General features: G+C 45.3%; 1 protein-coding gene across 4 annotated transcripts in view; it reads left to right on the plus strand.

Moving 5' to 3' along the window:
- Positions 1 to 24,122, plus strand: part of wipi1 (WD repeat domain, phosphoinositide interacting 1) — a 90,495-nt gene that overhangs the window by 61,642 nt on the left and 4,731 nt on the right. For 3 of the 4 annotated variants that reach the window (XM_084329385.1, XM_084329387.1, XM_084329388.1), the window contains 5 exons: positions 10,761 to 10,831; positions 16,572 to 16,679; positions 20,305 to 20,469; positions 21,530 to 21,637; positions 23,961 to 24,100. In XM_084329385.1, the coding sequence (XP_084185511.1) occupies positions 10,761 to 10,831; positions 16,572 to 16,679; positions 20,305 to 20,469; positions 21,530 to 21,637; positions 23,961 to 24,100 (592 nt within the window). The remainder of the gene's footprint in view (positions 1 to 10,760; positions 10,832 to 16,571; positions 16,680 to 20,304; positions 20,470 to 21,529; positions 21,638 to 23,960; positions 24,101 to 24,122) is intronic. The other variant, XM_084329386.1, reaches the window with a different exon arrangement.

Raw genomic sequence — 24,122 nt, forward strand, 5'->3', positions numbered from 1 at the left:
GAGAGAGAGAGAGAGAGAGAGAGAGAGAGAGAGAGAGAGAGAGAGAGAGAGAGAGAGAGAGGGGTGATGAGAGTCCGCGTGGCAGCTTGTGTTTTTTTTTCTTTCAATCTCCCGTTTGCGGGTGTGTGGCGCGCGGCAGGTCCCCCCCCCCCCCCCACCCCCCCCCCCCCCCCCCAAGTGCTCTATCTCTCTCTCTCCCCATGCAGAGTATGAGGAAATGGTTTCCACTCGCTGTGTACAGTCAGTCTAGGTAGAATGTGGGCGGGCATTCGCTACAACCACAGAGCCAATCACATCACTGTCTTGAGCTGTACTGTACTGTACCCATTCTGCAATCTGTTAATAAACTTTTCAATCAATCAAGTCTGCTACCCAGCGTCCGAATGACGTGACTCAGCCGTTCAAATCAAAATGGCCTGATTTACTGGAGGAGGAAAGGGGCTGAGCTGAATCAGAGCAATCCGCCAATATGGTATTTAGACACTAAAACACATTGATACATTACATTTACATTTACATTTAGTAATTTAGCTGACGCTTTTATCCAAAGCGACTTACAAGTTCTGTACGACAAGCCATCAGGAAGGGCACAACTCTATCAGCTGAGTAACAATGTTCGTCAAAGTGTTGAGTGCTACAGTGTAGGTTAGTTTATTAGGACAAGTGCATGACAGTATGGTTAGTTAGGGTTAGATATTTTTTTTTTTTTTTTTTTTTTTTTTTTTTTTATTCAGATAATGGTTGAAGAAGTGCGTCTTTAGTCGACGGCGAAAGATTGGACGTGTTTCGGCTGTCCTAACTGGGGTGGGTAGTTCATTCCACCATTGTGGGGCAAGGACTGAGAATAGGCGACTTCTCTTTGATGACCCTCCCGGAGCTTGGATAGGAGTAGGTCTGAGGCGGCCAGAAGAAGCAGAGCGTAGGGGTCTTGAGGGTGTATAGTTAGAGACCATTGACCGGAGGTAGGCGGGAGCAGTTCCCTTTGCCGCACGGTATGCTAGGTCGAGGGCCTTGAAGCGGATTCGTGCAGCAATGGGGAGCCAGTGCAGGTCCCTAAGAAGTGGGGTGACATGGGCCGACTTGGGTAGGTTTGAGATCAGGCGGGCCGCTGCGTTCTGAATGAGTTGAAGAGGCTTAGTGGCAGTGGCCGGGAGGCCAGCGAGCAGTGCGTTGCAGTAGTCGAGGCGGGAGATGACTGTTGATTGGACGAGGAGTTGGGTGGATTCTTTTGTCAGGAAGGGGCGGATCCTTCTGACGTTGCTCAGGAGGAATCGGCAGGTTCTGGTTGTCGCTGCGATGTGAGCAGAGAAGTTCAACTGGTCGTCGAGGACAACACCAAGGTTCTTGGCGGTCGGGGACGCGGTCACAGCTGCATTCTCGACTGTGATGGAAAGGTCGGTCAGGGGGGAGGATACAAACTCCTATTACTATAATACAATGCTAGAGACTGAAAAATGACATTTATAGTACATGTCACCTTTAAACTAAATTGAATTGAAAACAAACATTGAAAACGAAATAAAATTTAAACTGATGAAAAATACAAAACTATAATAACCCTGCTTGTGTCTATAGAAAATACCACTAACCAGCTCAGCAGCAGGAGGTCTTTTATCACTATCTACACGCTGGTGAAAAGACAGCTGTGCTGGGGGTAAAGTAATCTTTTATCACTATCTACACGCTTGTAACTGAGGGGTACAATTCCCTGACTGTATTACTAGATATGATACTTACTACCACTACCTTTGTACTTAATATTCGGCCACCCAGTACACGGCATAAATATATTATCATGAACACTCTCACGTAGATGAAACGGATCCAACACAAATGTACGAATTAGAAACAGGTCTTTATTTCCTACACAGCGATGGTGTGTAGAATAAGCACTTAATCACTTAATTACATTTATGAATTGAAATAGTATGCACTTTTATGGCAAGGAGTATTCGTCGGTATATCAATAGAAAATGTCCAATCTCTGAAGGCGCAGGTGGTAAATATACGACCTGGAATAGTTAAGGAATAACAGCAATGATACTTTAATGATTATAGGCTGGATACACTAGAGGGGGTTAATCCGGTCGCTTGTAAGCCGACAGGAGTAGGAGGGGGGGGGGGGGGTAGAATCCGGCTGCCTCGTCTGGCCAAGGGTATCCCAGGTGAACCCACTGTAGTGCTGTTCAATGCGCCGGCGATCCTTGGACCACAGATGAAAGCAGGTGGACTCTTTGTGGGCCGGCTCTCTCCGGTCCACGGGGGAGAGACGTGAAGAGACCTCGTCTTGCAGAGCGTCTCCTCACCTTGCGTCCTCTCCAGGGGGGGGGGGTTCCAACACACGGCAGTGTCGGGGGTCTTTATCCATGGAATAATCAAAGTATCCAAAGCATAATCCGTGCCTGGGAAGGCGGGCTGTCGTCGGTAGAATAATCCGGTATACAGGTCCACTCGCTCGTCGGCTCTGGGGCTCCTCGGGTGCAGCTTCACATAGGGTCAACCACCCTGGGTAAGCAGCCAGTTCTCTGCCCGAAACGATGGGGTACTGACTACGGTAGTATTCTCACCGCACGAAGCACTATATATTAACAGACTATTATTAGCTTAATAGACTACGTCCAACTCGACGATATAGTGCCAAATATGACTATTCAAATATTAATATACACGATGTCTCAACACCGATGGTAGGCGAACTTGGCCTTACTCCCACACGTGGCGTCGCGGGGAGGCTTTACGTCTGTGACTCTATTGGAGGGTAAGAAACTGGACTGAAAAGAAAGTCCTACTTTAGTAGCGCAGTATATATACGCACTATGAACAAATAGTCCCATTAGTGGTGCGGTAGCCAAATTCCTACGCGGAACTAGGACTTGTTCGTACATGTCGAGCGGTACGTTTGAACTGGGTCTGAGGGGTATGGCAGCCTGGCACCAAGGTCTCGACCAATAGTAGAATGGAGACTATTATGGGATGTTCAGTAGGCTAGAATGGATATTCAATGCATATTGTACAAGGAATATACAAGGGATATCAGGGAATATTAGAGAATATACAAATACAATTAAATATATATATATAAATAAATATATATATTCGGTTTAATCTGGCCCTTCACAACAGCCACCCCCTGAATAGGTCCCAGACCTAATCAGTTAAACAGAGACAGATTAATCGCGTTGTCTATTTACACATAAGGGTTTGCTGTAGGGGTCAGTCAACTTCACAAAGTCATAGGGTTGTAGGGTCATGGTCATCATCGATTGTGTCTGGGAGTCGAGGCAGTTCTATGAGCCTTGCCACGGGACGGGTGTAAGTGCGACCCTGGACGAGCACTTCAGCTGCTCGGACCTTGCCGTCGGCACCGGTGATCACTTTGCTTACGCGGCCGGCCGGCCACATAGCTCTGGGCAGTGATTGATCAATAATCATGACGACTGTTCCTTCTGTCAAATTGTCTCTCTCCTTTACCCACTTCTGGCGGGTCTGTAGAGACGGTAGGTAGTGCAGTAGGAAACTGTTCCAAAACTTGTCGGCTAATACTTGGCTGTACCTCCACATTCGTCGGCCGTTCGCTTCTTCAGGCCGGTACATTGTCTGTGGTAATGCAGGATCTAGCCGCCCCATCAGGAGTGTGTTGGGGGTAACTGGGTCGATATCCGCCACATCACTGGAGACATATCCGAGGGGCTTCGAGTTAAGTACTCCCTCAATCTCCGTGAGGACTGTCATTGCTCCTGCGTGATGTACATCCTCATCGTACTTCTTTATAATCAGCTCTGTGATCTTGTGTCGGCTGTTCAATACGATCAGGTATTTAATGTCATTCGGTAGATTGGGGGCTCTGCGTAGGCGACCACCCACTCTGATGAGGGTATGAGCGTCGCTCTCGGGGGCCAGGTGAATTAATCTGCTGTCGGAAGGGACGGGCTTTCCTCCCTGTAGACAGGCCAATTCATCGGGGAACGAGTCTCTCTGGGCTCGCTGCAGTAGAAGCAATTCTGCTTCCTCGTAGTTAGCTGCTGACATATCAGCGGGGGACTTGCACTCCGGGTGGTACCGCAGGAATGTTCTTTGTTGTGCACTCTCTATGGACGTGCAATCGTTTATGTTAGGGTCGGTGGAGGCTACGGTGCTCAATCCACAGAACACAGACTTCTTAATTTCCACCTCTGGACTTGCTTCCCTCGGGATAGGCATGGGCCACTGTCCTTCCGGGAGTCTTAGGAATGCGGGGCCGTCACTGTAGACATTGCGACGGGTGAGGTCATCCAGGGGCATCCCCCGGGTGATAACGTCAGCTGGGTTCTGTTTTGTATCAACGTAGCGCCACTCTGTTTCTCCGGTTAACTCTTCGGTTAGGTCTTGAATCTCGGTGACTCTGACTCCCACGAAGACTTTGTACTTGCATGAGTCCGATTTGATCCAGGCGAGTACCGTCGTGGAATCTGACCACAGGATTGTTCTAGACACCGGTATGGTGAGCTCACGTTGGATGAGCGTGGCTAGGTGCGCTCCGGCTAGGGCTGCGCAGAGCTCTAGACGTGGGATAGATTGTTGCTTGCGTGGGGCTATTCTCGAGCGGGCGAGGACAAATGCTGTGTAGATCTCTCCCCCCTGGTCTTGGGCCCGCAAGTAGGCTACTGATCCGTATGCGACCTCTGAGGCGTCACTGAAGACGTGTAAGTCCATTTTACATGTCTCTGGCCTCACCGTGGGTGGGAAGTAGCTTCGGCGCATATTAACGCCTGGGAGTGAGTGGAGCTCCATCTCCCACTCTCTCCAGGTGGATGCAAGGTGTGCGGGAATGGGGTCGTCCCAGCCCTGGTCCTTGTCCCACAATGCTCGTACAATCATTTTTGCCCTGGTGGTGTACGGTAGAATACATCCTAGCGGGTCATATTGTCGGGCGAGTGCTGTGTACACACTCCGTCTGGTGGTCGGCGCCGCCGCCGGCCTTCCCTGCTCCGTAGTCAGGGGCTTGTGTCTGTAGTGCAGCGAATCTGTTTTGAATCGCCACACCAATCCCAGGGTCATCTCCTGGGCTTCTCCTGGGATTGTAGCCATCCAGGTCTCGCTGCTGGCTGCCTTGTCCTCGGAGGAGAGGCTGCGCAGTACTTGCGGATCGCTGCTGGCCCACTGCCTGAGATCAAAGCCGCCTTTGATCAATGAGGCGCGGAGTTTAATCAGGAGAGCCTCGGCTTCTTCCTGGGTTGAAAGGCTTTGTAGACAGTTGTCTACGTAGAAGCTGTTCTTTACGCTGTGTCGGACCTCTTCGTCCGCTGCTGGGTCCTCTGCTACATGTTTCTGTAGTGCAAATGTCGCACAGCAGGGGCTGCACGTCGTTCCGAAGGGGAGGACTTCCCATTGGTAGATGGCTGGGTGCTCATCTCCTGGCTTCTCTCTCCATAGGAACCGTAACAGGGGCTTGTCCGCCTCTACTAATCTCACCTGCAGGAACATTCCTTTAATGTCCCCGCTGATGGCCACCTTTTCCTGGCGGAAGCGGAGTAGAACGCCGAGTAGGGAGGGGCCGAGTGTGGGACCGGGCAGTAACTCTTTATTCAGATTTTGGGATCCGATCTGGTAGCTGCAGTTAAATACTATGCGGTCTTTACCGTTGTGATGGACCTTGTGGTGGGGCACGTACCACGATTCAGTGGTCTGGTCAGCCTCTTTAATGTCCATCTTTGTGACGTGTCCCGCTGTGATGAGCTTCTCAATCTCAGCGCGGTATACACTCTCTTGGGCGGGGTTCTTGGCTAAGCGCCGCTCCGTGTTCAGCAGGTACCGTTCTATGGCGTCTGTCTTGGCGTGGAAAGTAGGCATTCCTTCTCGCCGCAGGAGTGGCGTGGCGTATCTCAACACGCCGTTGACCGGGACTCTCTTGGTCCCTGTCTCGAGGAGGTGAATGGCGTAAATGTCATCTTTAGAGCGAATGTCTTTCTTTCCATTCTTAAAGGGCATTTGTTCCAAGCTCCATAGCCGCTCTACGTGTTGCAGGAGTGCGGTTTCTCCCTCTGTGACTCGGGAGTGAAGACATCTAGTGGCTGTACTTCGGTTGAGAGATTTGGCGAGCGGGCCTTGGAGAGTCCATCCCAAACGGGTCTCGACTGCTGCAGGGCAGCCTCGGGGTCCGGTATGAACCCGGTCTATCGGGACAATGAGGTCTGCATGGTCGGAGCCTATCAACAGGGTCGGCATAGCATTGTCTATGAGCGGGATCGGTAACTTGCGCAGATGTGCATATTTCTCCATCAGCTTGGCGACGGGGTATGTGTACCGCGACAGTCCTATTTCTTGGCTGGTGAAAGCGTCTGCAATCTGGTACCGTCGCTCAGGCTGGCCGCTTGCTGCGATAGAGAATGAGACATTCTCGCCCTTTATCGTCTTCAAATCTCGTCTTATTGTCTGAATTGTCATTTGGGTTTCGCTTCCCCGCAGCCCTAGCTGGGCCGCAGCGGAGGCGAGCAGCAGGGTCTTCTCTGACCCGTCATCGAGGACGGCGTAAGTGTCCAGGACTTTATTCTTGTAGCTTAGTGTCACACGCACTACTTTTAGGAGTACTCGGGCTCCACTGCTGCTGGCGGGATCGATGTACATGACGCTCGCTTTGCGGCTGGATGGTGCAGGTGAAGGGCGCCGTCTGTTACTGTCGTGAAGTATGTCCAGATGGGCTCCATCGCACTTGGTGCACCTTTTCTTTAAGCGGCATTCGGCTGCCATGTGTGAGCGCGCACAGCGAAAACAGCGCTTGTTGGACTTTATCCATTGACCTGCTTCCTCCGCGTTCAGCTTGGGGAAGGAGTCACATTGCGCTAGCCAGTGTTCTTTCTCACAGTAGGGGCACACTATCTTCCACTTCTCCGTTCTGGAGGGGGTACTGTGGCTCCTGCTGCTCGGTACTGACTCCGATTGGTGCATCACAGTCACCGATCTTCTTCCATCATTTAGTCGTCTGGTTCCTTCTCTGGAGCCAGGGGTGCTCCGTCCGAATGTATCTAGCCGTAGGCTGCTGACTTCTCTCGCCAGGAAGTCTGCTAGATCGAGGAGGTTCGGTTCGGGGCCATTCGGGTTTCTGTGGTCCCTCTGCCGCCTAAAGCGCTCCTGACGAGCGGGCGGCAGCTTCTCCAGAATCCTTTCCACATTTGAGTTGGCGTAAAGTTCATACTTCCCCTTCTCTCTTTGCGCTCCCAACATCCCTACCAGGGACTGCACTCTGATGGACAGGTCGTCCAGTGCTCGATTGTCTATTGCTGGGGGTAAGCGGTCGATGTGTCGGATCTCCTGGATCACGTAATCCCATATGCGCCCATACCTCTGGTCCAATGCTACCAGCGCTGCTGTGTATGGGGTGGTGGAAGTCGCGTAGGCGAGCGCTATATTATGTGCGCGGGGCACCTTTAAGTGCTGCAGTAGGATGGCGTATTTGTGGCGTTCATCCAATACATCCACCAACATGGTCTCCAGACACATGCGGAGTTCTGTATACTGGGCCCGGTTCTCTTGGGTGAAGTCGGGTACCATAGGCGTGCCAATGTATGACGCTGACTGTGGATACATCGGCGAGCGTTGGGGGAGAGGCCTCCTAGGCGAGTCTCCTCCCGCTCCTTGGTATGGGCTGGTACCGGCAGTGTACCATGGCCCGCTTGTCCAGGTGCTGTTCCTCGGTGCGGGTCGTGCGTCGTGCTCACCCGTGTATAGAGTCGGGGGTCTGTAGCGCAGCTCCGCGGGAGTATAGCCTGGGCTGTACCGGACCTCCTGGTCCGGTAGAGTACTGTGCTGTCTTCGGGCGTGGTTCTCCTCCTCTTCCTCTTCGTCTTCAGTTAGGTCATCCAGTGCTTGTAGTCTCTGGTTTAGCCTCTCCACAGGATATGCTGCTCCTTCCCGGTTGCTAGGTCTCGCTTGGACCGGTGGGGGGAGGTGGTCTGTGGGGGGTATAGACCTCGTCTGTTGGTCAAGTTCAGGGTTGTTTACTCGGCTAGGGGATGCCGCCCTGGAGGTGTGTCTAGACGAGTTCCTGGAGCCTCTGGCGGAGGGAGAGGGTGTTGTCCGTCTGATCAGCTGTTGTATTAGTTGCGACTGCTGTCTGTCGCGCGCTGCGTCCCGTTGAGCACCGGCTCGTTCTCGGGCCACATTCTCTTCCATCTGAATGCGTCTTATTTCCAGGCGTATGTGCTCTTCTTCGCTCCGTTGCTGTAGCTGCAATCGATCGCGTTCACCCTGGAGTCTATCGCGTTCAGTAGAGGCTTTCAGGCTGACGAGGAATGCCTGCTGTAGGGTCCTCTCTGCCTCGCTACAAGAAGGCGGTTGTATAGGGGAGCCTTCCCTCGGGGTACTCCTTGCGGAGCCTTGGAGCTCTATCTCCACGGTGCTCTCCCCGTCTTCTTCCGTGCCGAGTTCTCTCTCGGTAGCGTTGTATTCCTCCCGGGACTCATCGGGGACTACTTCTTCAGTACTGGCGGGGTGTGAAGTCATGTCTGGTTCCCACTGGTCCCCACCGTGAACTTGGTCAGTTACATTAGAGCCCGTAGGGGCCTCTATGGTTGGGGTAGTCTGGGCGTTGGGGTTAGACATACTTTTACTTTCTAGTTTTACCGCGTTTACTGTTAGTAGAAGACTAGGTTGTTGACTGACAGCGTAAGCCTCTAAGTACTGAGGGAGCCGTCGTTCGCGCTGCGGGCGTTGGTTAGGAGGATCGTTTCGTGGAGTGTTCATCATAGGCCATTTCAATATTAATAACACTATATTAATATTACACTAATTACCATCCGGCTCGAAGGACCAATTGTAACTGAGGGGTACAATTCCCTGACTGTATTACTAGATATGATACTTACTACCACTACCTTTGTACTTAATATTCGGCCACCCAGTACACGGCATAAATATATTATCATGAACACTCTCACGTAGATGAAACGGATCCAACACAAATGTACGAATTAGAAACAGGTCTTTATTTCCTACACAGCGATGGTGTGTAGAATAAGCACTTAATCACTTAATTACATTTATGAATTGAAATAGTATGCACTTTTATGGCAAGGAGTATTCGTCGGTATATCAATAGAAAATGTCCAATCTCTGAAGGCGCAGGTGGTAAATATACGACCTGGAATAGTTAAGGAATAACAGCAATGATACTTTAATGATTATAGGCTGGATACACTAGAGGGGGTTAATCCGGTCGCTTGTAAGCCGACAGGAGTAGGAGGGGGGGGGGGGGTAGAATCCGGCTGCCTCGTCTGGCCAAGGGTATCCCAGGTGAACCCACTGTATTGCTGTTCAATGCGCCGGCGATCCTTGGACCACAGATGAAAGCAGGTGGACTCTTTGTGGGCCGGCTCTCTCCGGTCCACGGGGGAGAGACGTGAAGAGACCTCGTCTTGCAGAGCGTCTCCTCACCTTGCGTCCTCTCCAGGGGGGGGGGTTCCAACACACGGCAGTGTCGGGGGTCTTTATCCATGGAATAATCAAAGTATCCAAAGCATAATCCGTGCCTGGGAAGGCGGGCTGTCGTCGGTAGAATAATCCGGTATACAGGTCCACTCGCTCGTCGGCTCTGGGGCTCCTCGGGTGCAGCTTCACATAGGGTCAACCACCCTGGGTAAGCAGCCAGTTCTCTGCCCGAAACGATGGGGTACTGACTACGGTAGTATTCTCACCGCACGAAGCACTATATATTAACAGACTATTATTAGCTTAATAGACTACGTCCAACTCGACGATATAGTGCCAAATATGACTATTCAAATATTAATATACACGATGTCTCAACACCGATGGTAGGCGAACTTGGCCTTACTCCCACACGTGGCGTCGCGGGGAGGCTTTACGTCTGTGACTCTATTGGAGGGTAAGAAACTGGACTGAAAAGAAAGTCCTACTTTAGTAGCGCAGTATATATACGCACTATGAACAAATAGTCCCATTAGTGGTGCGGTAGCCAAATTCCTACGCGGAACTAGGACTTGTTCGTACATGTCGAGCGGTACGTTTGAACTGGGTCTGAGGGGTATGGCAGCCTGGCACCAAGGTCTCGACCAATAGTAGAATGGAGACTATTATGGGATGTTCAGTAGGCTAGAATGGATATTCAATGCATATTGTACAAGGAATATACAAGGGATATCAGGGAATATTAGAGAATATACAAATACAATTAAATATATATATATAAATAAATATATATATTCGGTTTAATCTGGCCCTTCACAACAACGCTGGTGAAAAGACAGCTGTGCTGGGGGTTAAATAATCTTTTATCACTATCTACACGCTGGTGAAAAGACAGCTGTGCTGGGGGTAAAATAATCTTTTATCACTATCTACACGCTGGTGAAAAGACAGCTGTGCTGGGGGTAAAATAATCTTTTATCACTATCTACACGCTCGTGAAAAGACAGCTGTGCTGGGGGTAAAGTCATCTTTTATCACTATCTACACGCTGGTGAAAAGACAGCTGTGCTGGGGGTAAAGTAATCTTTTATCACTATCTACACGCTGGTGAAAAGATAGCTGTGCTGGGGGTAAAGTCATCTTTTATCACTATCTACACGCTGGTGAAAAGACAGCTGTGCTGGGGGTAAAGTCATATCCACATGTGGTGGATGCTGTAGAAATACCTCCTTCTACTCAGGCTGCCACCCATTTGTCACTGCAGCGTTGTGGTGGACTTGCTACAGAATAATGTAGTACTTGTGGACTCTAATGCTAAAGACAGCACCTTGTTGTAATCTCTCGCTCTCTCCGTCTAGGGCACTGTCATCCGAGTGTTCTCCATTCCCGAGGGTCAGCGACTGTTCGAGTTCCGTCGAGGGATGAAGAGGTCAGAGTTCAAACACATCAAAACCAAACTTAAAGATGACAGGAAATCACATGATGGCAAAACAGGCCAAAAGCTTTTCTGTACCCTTTTCTGTAGCATGATGGACGTAAATGGTGCAGTGATAATAACAGCACTTCACATACAGCAGGGGTTCTCAACCTTTCTGCTGCCAAGGCACCCCTGTGTCCAATAAAATATTCCAGGGCACCCCTACATACGATAAAGACTTTTCCGGTCCTATCTTTTTTGCTACAATGATGACACAAGTGCTTGCTTTCAAAATAACGTTTATTTAACCCATTGAAACCGGGAAACACATTTGTGTGTATATGCAGGCTATATAAATGCATTATTAGCAGGCGTTTCAGGTCTAAATGTATAAATAAATATAGCAATAGTGTGACCATTTCTCAAACAGAAAATCATGTTTTTTTTTTTTAAATACAGAAAAGGATCACACAACATAATACCAGTCTGGTTTAGCATGAGAACACAACATTGCAGTTGCACTGTTTGACTGGGGCAATCTCAGCGGTCGAATTGGTACTGGAAGGTACTGAATTGGTATTGGTAACTGTAACCTGTTTTTCGATGGACGAGTTAAAAACTTGTCCATTTTGTGTGAAAATTCAGCTTTGCGGTTCACGTTGGAAATATTATTCTAGTGAGGTGACGATTGATTATGACATCACATCCCTGCAGAGTGCCTTTTACTGTTTATCTGTTAAATACAGTTTTCATTCATTCATTCATTTACATTTTGTATCATAATAATCATAACACAGCGGCTGATACACTCACTTGTAAGCTGTGTAGTCCGGTCTTGAACTTTCCATAACGTGTCTCGATAAATCCATTTGATTAGATTCAGCACTGAATGCATTTAGTGATTATTATCACAACGACGATTGCGATAGCCACTTTGCATTTCCTTGATAACGGACATAGGACTGCTCTGGAAATGGGTTGGAAAATCTGTTGGTAAAAGTAATGACTCCTGCCGCGGACGTTAAGTTGGTGAAGTTTCTATAATAACTTTACGAAACGTGTGATCGATTTTTTTAGTTCATGTTATTAGATTAGGCAATTATTGTATACACATGAAGCACTAGATAGACTATTTGTTTAGTTAAATAGTTGCAGGGCTGTACGTTAACTTTTTTTGCACATAGCACTGGTGCTACAGAGGTTGATAGTTTTGTAGCACAGGCCAAAATCTTGTAGCACAAGTATAAAACGTGTTATATTTGTAACAGTCACAAATGTGCCTATTGTATTTGTGTTATTTAGTTGCAGTGCCATGTTTGGCTGTCATTTTCATGCTGACAAGTTGACGTCACACAGCAGGGTTAGAAATTAACATTTTTTTTCAAGGGCTTTTTTTGCCCCCCTTAATTGATTTTCGGGGGCTTTTTTTGTATTTCGGGGGCACAACATTTTTATAATGAAAATTAACATAAATATTATAAAACATTGTTGACACTTTTTTTTACAGTCTTCGTCCCTATGTTTGATAACGTAATGTTAATGTCTCCATATATAGGGCTCTACGCTAACCTTTTTCCCAAGGAGCACATGTGCTCCTAAATAAAATGTTAATAAATAAAATCTAAATACAAATTTAGGAGCACACAGAAATTTAGGAGCACAGTGACAATTGTTCAAGTAACACACACACACACACACACGATGTGTGACATCATGGCTTGGTTTCATGTTTTGAGGTACCTTCAATTATCTGTAAATAATACATACATACTCTTATCTAAATAGATTAAATATTATTGTCCCTGAGGGCAAGTTGTGTTGTTGTCTTGATATATCTACAAATAGCAGACGAATAACCGGTTGCCTCTGGATCAATGCATGTCTAATATTGAATAATATTATTAGATTTTTAACATCCCTAATTCCAACAGTCAAGAGGCTTGTTTCAAATTGATGAAAAACCCCACACACGCAACGTTTGTGAGTATAGGCTCTGGCCAGATCGATCAATGAAATACGTTGCGCGCTCAGCGCTGTGGAATGAAGGAAATGCGCATCGGGATCGGATTTGGATGTTACAAATTGGAGTTGTGTTACAAATGGAACGGTCTTTCCCCGCCGAACACAAGTTACTTAACGTTACACAGGTCGCGCTATGCAGATGCTTAGCTTGCTAACGTTAAGATAGCAGTGTAATGCTTGATGAGAGCAGAGCGCTCTCTCTGTGTTCGCAGCACCTCTCAAGTGCCTGGAAGCATCTCCCTGTAACACGCAGCGGGCCCCGCCTCCCTCCTCCTTGGAACAAACATTCCACCCAAAAACTGAATTTCAGTCCAGTTTCAATCTGAACTATTAACAGCGGAGCTGTTTTGTAATCTTCACAATCACTCGTCTGTCTCGCACACTGCAAGTAATTGATTTTTCCGGTTCGCACACACACATATTATTAGGGGCAAATACGAAGAAATGCTCGCACTGTAGAGCATATATATAATTATATATATAATTAGTAAACTGTCTGGGGCTTTTTTTGCCCCCCTTAACTGATTATCGAGGGCATTTGGTCAATTTTCGAGGGCATTTTGCCCCAAGCCCCCGTTAATTTCGAACCCTGTCACACAGACACGTTACGTGTAAGGAATTACATTACAAACATTACAAAAAATGTTTAGCTCTTCCAGACATTTAAATTAAAAACTATTTATTGTTTTTAATACAAATAGACCTCCTGTTCACTATAAAGTGCCACGTTTTGATATATTGAGCTCTAAACTTTAAGTAAATTTTTTGGAACACGCAACCCCTTCGTCTCCCAAACCGTTCCTGCAATTGTTTTATGTTGCATGATGATCATGAATACATTTATTATGTATTGTATTTTTTATGTTTAAATATCAACATCATCTGTCTGTCCACCCTCAGTACATTTACTATCAATATACTCGTCTGACTTCATCATATTTTTTCAAAAGCACACACACAGAGGGAGAATGCCCCCCCCCCCCTCCTCCTTCCCAGTCCTCCTTCCAAGTCCCCTCTCTGCTGTTCTCTGTCGCTCTGAACAGGGCTTTAGCTTGTTAGCTTATGCTAACGGGGCGTTAATTCCGGTCTTAAACACGACGTGGTCATAAAGGAATGGCAAGGATTGCAAAGCATGTTATATGCATTTGACCCGTTGCAGAATAAAACGGCAGGGATTTATTTTGGGTCGCAAAAACACTATCCTTGCTCTGTTGCAATGTGCGTGTTCACTGTTCCAGACGCTACTGACTGCTGCTGAGACGCTACTAGTACTGCTGTGTGGAGATGCATCCTATTGGCTGTGTGCTGGAGCGGATATGAGTCACGACACCACGGATTTTCAAAATAAGAGTATCATAATGACCTGAACGTTGCTAGCTGTCGGAGCCTAGTTATTATAGCTGGAGCTGCGCGTGGGCAGAAATGAGACCCGCTATAGGTTTTTCAAAATAAGACTGTTGTCATTCTATATTTTTAAAGAAACATTGCCAGGCATCTCGCGGCACCCCTGGCAGCTCTCCGCGGCACCCCTGTTGAGAACCGCTGACATACAGTACCCGACCATTAGGGACCTTATGCTTATCATGATATGATTTGATACACAATATGGAGTTCACGATTCAATACAACCACGATACTTTCGCTGGAAACCTTTTTTTTTTTTTTTTTTTTTTTAACCCATCCCAATTTAGTCGTTATGCCAATTACCTCCCTGGTCCTTGCGCACATTGCCCCACTGTTGGCCTGGGCAGTGGCGAATCCTTATGGAAGCCAATGGAAGCCAGGCCTCCCTATTAAAATATGAATTAATATGAAATATGAAAAATAAATATATTCACGGCCATAGAGGAGACCGTGGGACACCTTTTTGCAACCGAATATGTGTCTCGAATTTGCTCCCACGCGGCGCGCGAAATCGTGCAAGGAAAAATCGGACCAAAAATGAACCAATGCTCCAGCAGTATTAATGACCCTGATGTAAACAAGACAAACGTCTTTCTCTGGTCTGCATCCCCTTATACAATTGTGTGTATTGAGCCGTACTGTATTGTACCCATTCTGCAATCTGTTAAATAAATAAAAAGAAAGTTTGACTGGCCGCCGAGCCATACTGTAGTGTACATGGTGACAGCTTGACTTAAAAAAAATAAAAAATAAAAAATAATAAAAATATTAAAAAAAAAAATTTAATAATTTCTTTTTGGCTTCCCCTCTTATTTTACCCACGCGACGCCACTGGGCCTGGGGAGGGTGTAGAACTACCACATGCCTCCTCCGATACATGTGGAGTTGCCAGCCGCTTCTTTTCACCGGACAGCAAGGAGTTTCACTGGGAGAACGTAACGCGTGTGGAGGTTCACACTATTTCCCCCAGATCCCCTCCCTGCTGAACAGGCGCCCCGACCGACCAGTAGGAGTCGCAGTTTACAACGACCAGGACACATACCCCACCGGCTTCCCACCCACTAACACTGCCAATTGTGTTAGTAGGGATGACTGACCAAGCCAGAGGTACCGCTGACAACTGGATTCGATCCCAGAGTCTCTGCGGTGGTAGGCGAGTGCTTAGTCCACTGCGCTACCCAGTCGCTTGCGCCCTTTGCTGTAATGGGGGATGAAAGTCATCTAATTTGTGATTACTGCTATGACAGATTACTGCTATGACAGAATCAAATGTAGCTGATGTCGCAATACAATCTTCTGCCCCACATTAGGACTGGGCATTTAATCTCTTTATTTTCAATAACATTTTTGGTGTCTTAACGATTATGAAAACAAGATAATCGACTTTTAGTCAGGTCATGTTTTTGAGCCGGGTCATCTTTTTGTTTTTCAGTTGAATATTTAAAGTTCAAGGAAATCCACTGTTATGTTTCCAAAATCAATGAGTAATCGTGTTAAATAATCGTGATCTCAATATTGACAAATAATCGTGATTATGAATTTTGCCATATTGAATTTAGCCATATTGCATTTTGTATCACAATATAGTGCATTTCTATATATTGTCTCATTCCTAGTACCCACCTTTTATTTTAGCACTGCATCACTGGGTAGGAAACGTTCTGTTTGCCTCCCTGTCACAATGGCTGGTGGATTCTAAAATCCACAGTTTCACCAGCCAAACAGGTGTTTAGAATAGAACCTCTTTGCCTCTGCAGACATAAAGGCAGATATTCACCCTCTGCATCACTCTGCAGACATAAAGGCACATATGCACTTGCCTGGAATATAGACTTCATTTGCATGCTGAAGAATGATGTATGGTTGGCACAGCTGCTGAGGAAGCTCATAAGTTCAGATTTAAAGGAAGACAAACACCACAAAACAATCTAATTAACAACAATTCACTTAGTCCAAATTTCTTTTCTCTTTTTTTAAGTTAGGGGGGTGAGGGTGGGCTGGTAGCCTACAGAGAGTTGTTCTCCAACTGTTTCCAGTTTTCAAAAATATCGCTCTAGGAAAGATAACGTAATTTGAGAATGTCAATCCTAAAATCCAGACTACAGAAACTGAAAATATCGTCACAACATGGCCATTTCCAGTGTGTAACCCTGACACATGGGTACTGATGTATGCCTGCCTAAGGCATATGTATGTTCTATGGTGTTTCCCTGACTTCCTTTGAGTTTTGAAGCCACTGCTAATTCTGGATACAGACATTTTAGAATTTTGGAACATTGTGATTATTATTTGATTAAAAGTTGTATTATTAACTGTGTGTGTGCAGATACGTCAACATCAGCTCCTTGTCCTTCAGCCCTGATGCCCAGTTCCTCTGTGCTTCCAGTAACACAGAGACTGTACACATCTTTAAACTGGAGACACATGGATCAAGGTATACACACATAATACTGTACAAACATATACACATAAACTGTACGCCTCACAGCAAGAAGGTCCAGGGTTCGATTCCCGCTTGGGGACCAGGTTTCCATGATGCCAGGTACCCAGGTGGGGTATCTCCCAGGCCTTTCTGTGTGGAGTTTGCATGTTCTCCCCGTGCTCGCAAGGGTTTCCCCCCCGATAAGATAAACCCAATGGAAAAACATGCACAACAACAGATCGCTAACGCTGTGGCGTCCTTGACGAAGACGGACAGGAGCACTTGGATTGGTCCCCTGGCGCGGCTCACGTTGACGCCTGTCTGCTCCCGGCTGCCCTTGGGGGGGAAGGGAAGACGGGATGGGTTAATCGCAGAGACAAATCGCATCTGCGATCCTAAAGAGACAATGCATGCGTGTGTGTTCCGGTGTGTGTGCTAAAAAACTAACCGCTGTGTGTACCACTAAAAACATTGAGTGTCGTTGCATGCCAAATAAAGACCTCTGCAACAGGTCCTGCATTATTATATTATTATTACTCACACCGCCACCCTCTTAGACATGCATACATGTACAGGGGTTCAGTGTGTTACTCAAGGGCACTTCATCGGGGATGAAATTTAGGAAATCGGGGATCGAACTTGCAACCTTTCAGTAATGGAACGGGTGACGTATTGTCTGGCTACTCCCGAATCTCCAGTATTTGCTGCAGCTATAGGAAAATAAATGGACTATTAATAGATCTCTCCAAGCGTCGTCTGTAGTTCATGCAGCTGTGGTTCCCGTGAACAAGGCCTTCTAATATACATTCCTCTCTCTGATGAGGCAGGGGAATTAGAACTTTAAGCGGCAGTTAAAAAAAGGACAAATCGCTAGTCGCTAGCTTAGCATTGCAGTTCAGATCACCCGATGTCACCAGTGTTTTCTTTGCAACATCCGTTCAGTTAGGGTTAGCAATTTGGCTTTTAAAAATTGGAACATTAACAAAACATAACATTTTCCCATTAGCCCCACATGCAGTATGAAGGACACAATTACTGGTAAGCGGTAAAAGGAAAAGACCGTTACTTTCTGCCAAATTGGGGAGAAAATGCACTGGGGCCAGAAATGTTATCATGATAACATTTTCCATATCGATAATTATCTCGATATACATGAAATAATTATTTCTGTCAAGTTTAAATGCTATTTTTGCTGCTGAATGAAAGCTGAAGAAACCAGAAGGTTAATTGTGGTTCAGAATATTCTTTACAAATCTGAGGTAGAACATGAAAATGAACTATAATAATAAAACTTTTATAACTGGCATTAACACTTTGGTTGCCTTGGGTTAAATTAATGATATACCATAGATTGCCAGCGCTATTTGTCTATGGAGAAAGTCCCCTTCTTTGCAGGGCTATAACTTTTTTAATTCTATTGCTACATTGCCATTATTAGGGCCCATTCAAAGTCCTATATGTATTGTTCATTGTGTAGCAACGTTAAACTTTTTCATTCACATATTCATAGTAAAGTATGGTCTAATGTATAAGTATGTTTTCATCTCTTTCTGCAGCTTTCTCCAGAACGTGATATATAGCCCCAAATGCATTATATTGATGATGAAATACAGTTTGATGGCAATCAGCGCGATATAAAAAATTCCAACTAGACGTACTTCTAGAAGTTACTACACGTCATCTGATGTTGACCGGATGGGCGAGGGGGCGTTTATAATTCCGTGGGCAGCGTTATACCAATCATCTAATGTGGGTCAAATGTTGATAATAGCAGTTAGTATCTAAGACGGTAACGTTACACGCTAAAACTCACCCCAGTCTCCGCGCGCCGTTGGGCGATCATCGTCGAGTCGAAATTTTATCATTATGGGATATATTTTTACCCGGTCCATCTCCAGCTTGTATAATGGTATATACGTCCAAATCATGTTGTTTATCGAGTTATTGCCAATCGATCACCGTGTAGCGTGACGAGCCAGAGTCCCATGAACCATAGCGAGCGCCTGGAAGTACTACGGTCGTCATGACAACCTCTATTCAACATCCTGTTAAAGCGATTGCGCCGATCGGCCACCAGATGGCGCTCCTGAACCGCCAGAGAGCTCAGTGGGTCCTGCTGGTGGATCTCAGGCCAGCGGAGGGGGAATATGAATCCGATCGCAGATTTTTGAAATATTGATATAAGGACGCTGTACAGCGTCCCCCGGCAACTTTAGCATGGCCAGCAAAGACGTGAAAAGACGTGTCCCGGCAGTCAAAGTGTTAACAATGAAAATAAATAAATACATAAAATTTCAATTCTGGTATTATTAATAATGAAAAATAAATTAAATCTCAAGTCTGATTAGCACACATAGCCTGCTGTGTACAGACTGTTTCAAACTATTTTAAATTAGAAAGCAAACAAAATAAACTGACAAGAGAAAAAGACTTGAGTGGAAAAAAAGTGGAATCTCAATTTGGTCAGTATTGTCATTTGTACAAGCAAAGCCAGTTGGGGGCAAGAAAGACAAGTCTGTCCACAAATCTGAGGTAGAACATGAACACAAACTGTATAACAATAAAACTTTTATAACTGGAATTAATAATAATAATACAAATAAAAAATGATTGACCACGTTTCATATTTATATCGAGGAAAAATATATTGTGATAATTATCGTTATTGTTTTATCGCCCAGCCCTACTGGGGCTTCATAATGATGTGAATGTATGAGAGAGGTCTAATGTTGAAACCTGTATGTGCGAGTGTGGCTTTAACTAGGCTTGTCTAGTCTTGTTTATCTCCACATCCATAGTGGTTCACTGGTCTTCTTCAGGTACAGAGTATTGAGCAGTAGTGTCTCTATGGATCTGTCTAATAATACAAACTCAGTCACGTGAAACTTAACAGGGATGGACGTATTCGCTGTAGCATCAGATTGAACCTGTGACCTTCCAGTCTCTCGTACCACCAGGCCACTCTGCCACTGCCCCGCTAATTGGATTGGCTTCTTGTATAGGAATAGAGCCAGCTTCCCTATGATTAGCAGAAAGAGAATCATTGTGTTGGACTACAGAGATGTACTTTATAGAGTGGCGGCTTCCACTCTTAAGACTGTATATCATTCCTCCATTAGATTTATCACCGGTGATGGTTATGGTGCTCACCATTGTGTCCTGTATAATAGGGGTGGATGGTCCTCCCTAGCAGAGAGGCGAGAGCTGCTTTGGCATCTGTTTCTATATAAATCCATAATTGGAGATTGCCCAATGTATCTCACTTCTTTGTTGGAATGGACATCTATAGGACACGTTCCAATGATTGGTTCACACTTAAAGCACCTAGAGTTTGTACTGAACTTGGGAAGTCTGCTTTTAGCTTCTTAACTTAGCTTAACATCATATAACAAACTCTAAAACTCAATACTTTGGTATCCATTGGTCAGTTTAACCAACCATTCCACCACAATCTGCAGTTATTTTAATTGATTGTACAAACTCCATTATTATGATTGCACTTAATGTATATAGTTTATTGTATATTTATTGTATTTATCATGTATTAATACAATAAATATGCTTGATGTTATTGAAAATTAATCTTCGAGTTGAAATAAAGATTGAATGAATTCAACCCCCCAACGTCCCTGGTTAGCAGCGAGGAGGAGGCCCCTACCTGGACAGCTTATGTGGGGAAGATGTTCTCAGCGGCCAGCAGCTACCTCCCAGCCCAGGTGTCTGGCATGATGAGCCAGGACCGTGCCTTTGCCACCGTGCGCCTCCTAGTGTCGGGACAGAGGAACGTCTGTGCCCTCGCCATGTGAGTCGGGATCGCTTTTGTCAACAACAAAATACACCTTCTTATTGTGACGAATGCGCCAAGTTACCAACAAGGTACTTTTGCTTGTTCATTTTCAACTTACAGCGATTTGATGAATGAATTTCTAAACCATTCCACATATTCATTATTATTCATTCAATCAGTCCAGAATTCTCAGAGGTGATAAAATGGTCAAATATTGTGTAACTGCACTTGAAAAGGTTCTGGGAAAACATTAAAGATATCTAACGGTACAAGACGGTGTACATACTTAAAGCTGTAGCCCCATAATGGACTATCTACCAGCTCATTGGTTAGTTTACACTGTTCCCTCAGCTCATTGGTTAGCTTACACTGTTCCCTCAGCACAATGGTTAGCTTACACTGTTCCCTCAGCACATTGGTTAGCTTATACTGTTCCCTAAGCACATTGGTTAGCTTATACTGTTCCCTAAGCACATTGGTTAGCTTATACTGTTCCCTCAGCACATTGGTTAGCTTATACTGTTCCCTCAGCTCATTGGCCATGTCCCCAAAAAGCCTTTCCTTCCGAAAAATGTGACAGCCCACTAAAATGCTAACTTTAAGTGGTTGGGAGAATGTGAAAAGTGACACTGGAGTACCATGTGAGTGACTTTGAGAGAGTTGGTCATGTTCAAAAATATTTAATTGAATTTAGGGGAGTATTAACACATTTCACCTAATAATACTTGCATCTGAATTCTACTTTGTCCAGTCGACTTTCCAAGATAGATTATTGATCTTAAGTTCACCAGATATTTGGTTGTGTGATTCTTTGCTTTGATTTGAATTCCTGAAGAACCCTATTCACTGAATGTGAAACACCTTACCTTTTATTAATGTTATCCCTCCATTAATGTAATTAATACAACAGTAGGATTTGGTGCCCTCTGATGACATCACATGCTCACAAATTGTCAATAACATACAGACCAAATCAATTGGTGCAAGACTGTTCATATGAGTTCCTCTTTTTCTTATTTAAGGTAATTGCTTTACTAACCCACTGATAACGGAGTTCCCAAATCCGACGTTTCAGAATCCAGAAGCTACCACGGCTCCTGGTGGCCTCAGCTGACGGGCAGCTCTTCATCTACAACGTGGACCCGCAGGATGGGGGGGAATGCGCACTGGCTCAGAAACACAGGTGAAGGTCTGCAGCCTGAAACGTGGAGAGCCATGGACCGCTATGCTAGCTCACCATATGGGTCTGAAGCAGGGGCGTATCTAGACCCAGCACTTCAGTAGGGCACAGAAGGGCACCAAAAACTATGAAGCGGGAGCGTGTAGCGCGACCGCGAGAAAAATGTGGCCGGTTTTGGCCGGTTTGTGGGCTAAAATGGGTGGATTTTGTAACTATTTTTTTTAAACTTTATTTCGGTTTTAGGGTTAGGTTAGGGTTATGTTATTTAATTATTTGGGGGAGCCAGCCCCCCAAACTCCTGAAATGCATAGAAATCTATGAAATAAATAAAACAATCTGACATTTATATTAAAAAGAGCTAGCCCCCCAAACCCCTAAAATACATAGAAATCTATGCATTTTGGAACAGTTACTATATATATAGTCAAGAAAGCATTTAGTCATACTTAAAGTTTAAAGTGCTTTACTTGCATTGAACATTGAGGAGACATCATTAGAAAGCACAATGTATGTTTCCATAGTTACGCAGATTACACACAATTGTACATCTCCGCTGAACCAAATTATCACACAGCTATAAACTCCATTTCCGCCTGTCTCTTAGCAATAAACAAATGGATGACGAACAACTTCCTAAAATTAAATGAGGGCAAAACTGAAATCCTACTAGTCGGTCCTATAACAAAAAGAGAAATGTTACAGAGCAATATGGGGCAACTTACTCCTTGGATCAAACCCAAAGTTACAAGTAAATAACCTACACTGGCTTCCGGTAACATTTAGAATTGATTTCAAGGTCCTCCTCCTTATATACAAAGTATAAACATTGCGATCATCTACTATTGAAGGTTCCAAGCCACAGTCTAAAGAAAATCGGGGATGCAGCCTTTGGTAACTATGCACCAAAGTTATGGAACACACTACCTATGGACATTAGGGAAGCTAGATCTCTTAATATTTTCAGAAATAAGCTAAAAACGTACCTCTTCACCATAGCCTTCTAATACACCCCGCTGTTGATTGTACTGTAGCACTATTTTACTCTGGCCATTCTATTGCATAATTTTACTATCTATTCTACTATTCTATTATTGCACTGTATTATTGGTGTGCAAACCAGTCAACTTACAAAAAAGAGCCTGTTGGAGGATTTCAACAAGATAAATGCGACAACATTGCAAAATATTTCACTATAATATTTCAAAGTGAAGTAAAAAATATTATAATAATTATTTGATCATGTTAAATGATCATTTGATCATGTTAAAAAAGGGGAAATAAAAAACATTTGTAAAAAAAAAATAATAAAAAAAACGTCTTTTCTTTTTAAATCAGTGGGGCAAAAACGTCTTTTCTTTTTAAATCAGTGGGGCACAGATGATCATCAGTAGGGCACGTGCCCTACTGATAGTGGTCTAAATACGCCGATGGTCTGAAGCAAACGTGGCACACCGTGAAGTTAACAAATAGCCTCCCGGCGGAAATGGTCGTCAATTTGACTTACCATGGTGATGTGTTGTCTTGTCTCTCGTCCTGTAATGAATCCCTGCTGCTGTAATCACATTAAAGAGTGGGGGGAAGACACTTTCTCTACCGTTTCTCTGTACTATCCAACCGCTATCTACTGTAAAAAGCCTCTCCTGCATGGGGCTAAACTTTGATATAAAAGCCCCGGTTTGGCATGTGTACACTGACAACCTGTTGCCTTAGTGACACACAGATAAAGTTGTTCTTGTACTTTAATGTAATCACAGCACTGTTAATTCATTACGGGATGAAACACAAGACGCCAAACGCATCACCATGGTAAGTCAAATGGACTTTTATCGACAGGAAGCTATTTGTTTACTTCTTGGTGTGCCGCGTTCAGACGCATTGCAGAGCTAGCTTAGTGTTCAGTGGATCTGATGCGTAAGGCAAGTCGGACGGGTGCGAGTGGTGGAATGGTGCCTTGGCTTATCCCATCACACACAGATCAGTGGCATGGCATTGTGGCACAGTGGTTAGCACTGCCCCGGTGGGAGGCCTCTGTGTGGAGTTTGCATATTTGTGTTTCCTCCCACACCAAAAGACATGCATGTTAGGCAGGGACTACGGATGAAAACTATCTCATTAGCTAACTGGCACATTTACATTGATGTGGAAACTGAAAATGTTGATTAATGTGCACTGTCCCTGGGTAAACAATAACAAATAAATACATTTTAAAAAGTGTTCAAAATCTATGGGTATACATTGTTTAACCCCTGCCAGGCAAACCAGCGAAACTGGTTAAAAGTTAAATACACTTGAACGTGAAGATCTTTACTTCTCCCCTTCCTCTAAGGCTTTTTGGTGACGACGAGGACAGGGGGCAAGGGGCAGAGTCTCAGGGGTTAGAGGTCACGGCGGTTGTCCAGGCTTGTCCGACCTACGCTGCCACCGTCGCCATGCCGTCCACTGGGCCAGTCACTGCAACTCTCACAGGTATTTGGGTTGTAACAAAGAA

This window comes from Notolepis coatsorum, assembly GCF_963971535.1.
Source record: "Notolepis coatsorum genome assembly, chromosome: 14".
In the NCBI taxonomy this organism is placed as follows: domain Eukaryota; kingdom Metazoa; phylum Chordata; class Actinopteri; order Aulopiformes; family Paralepididae; genus Notolepis; species Notolepis coatsorum.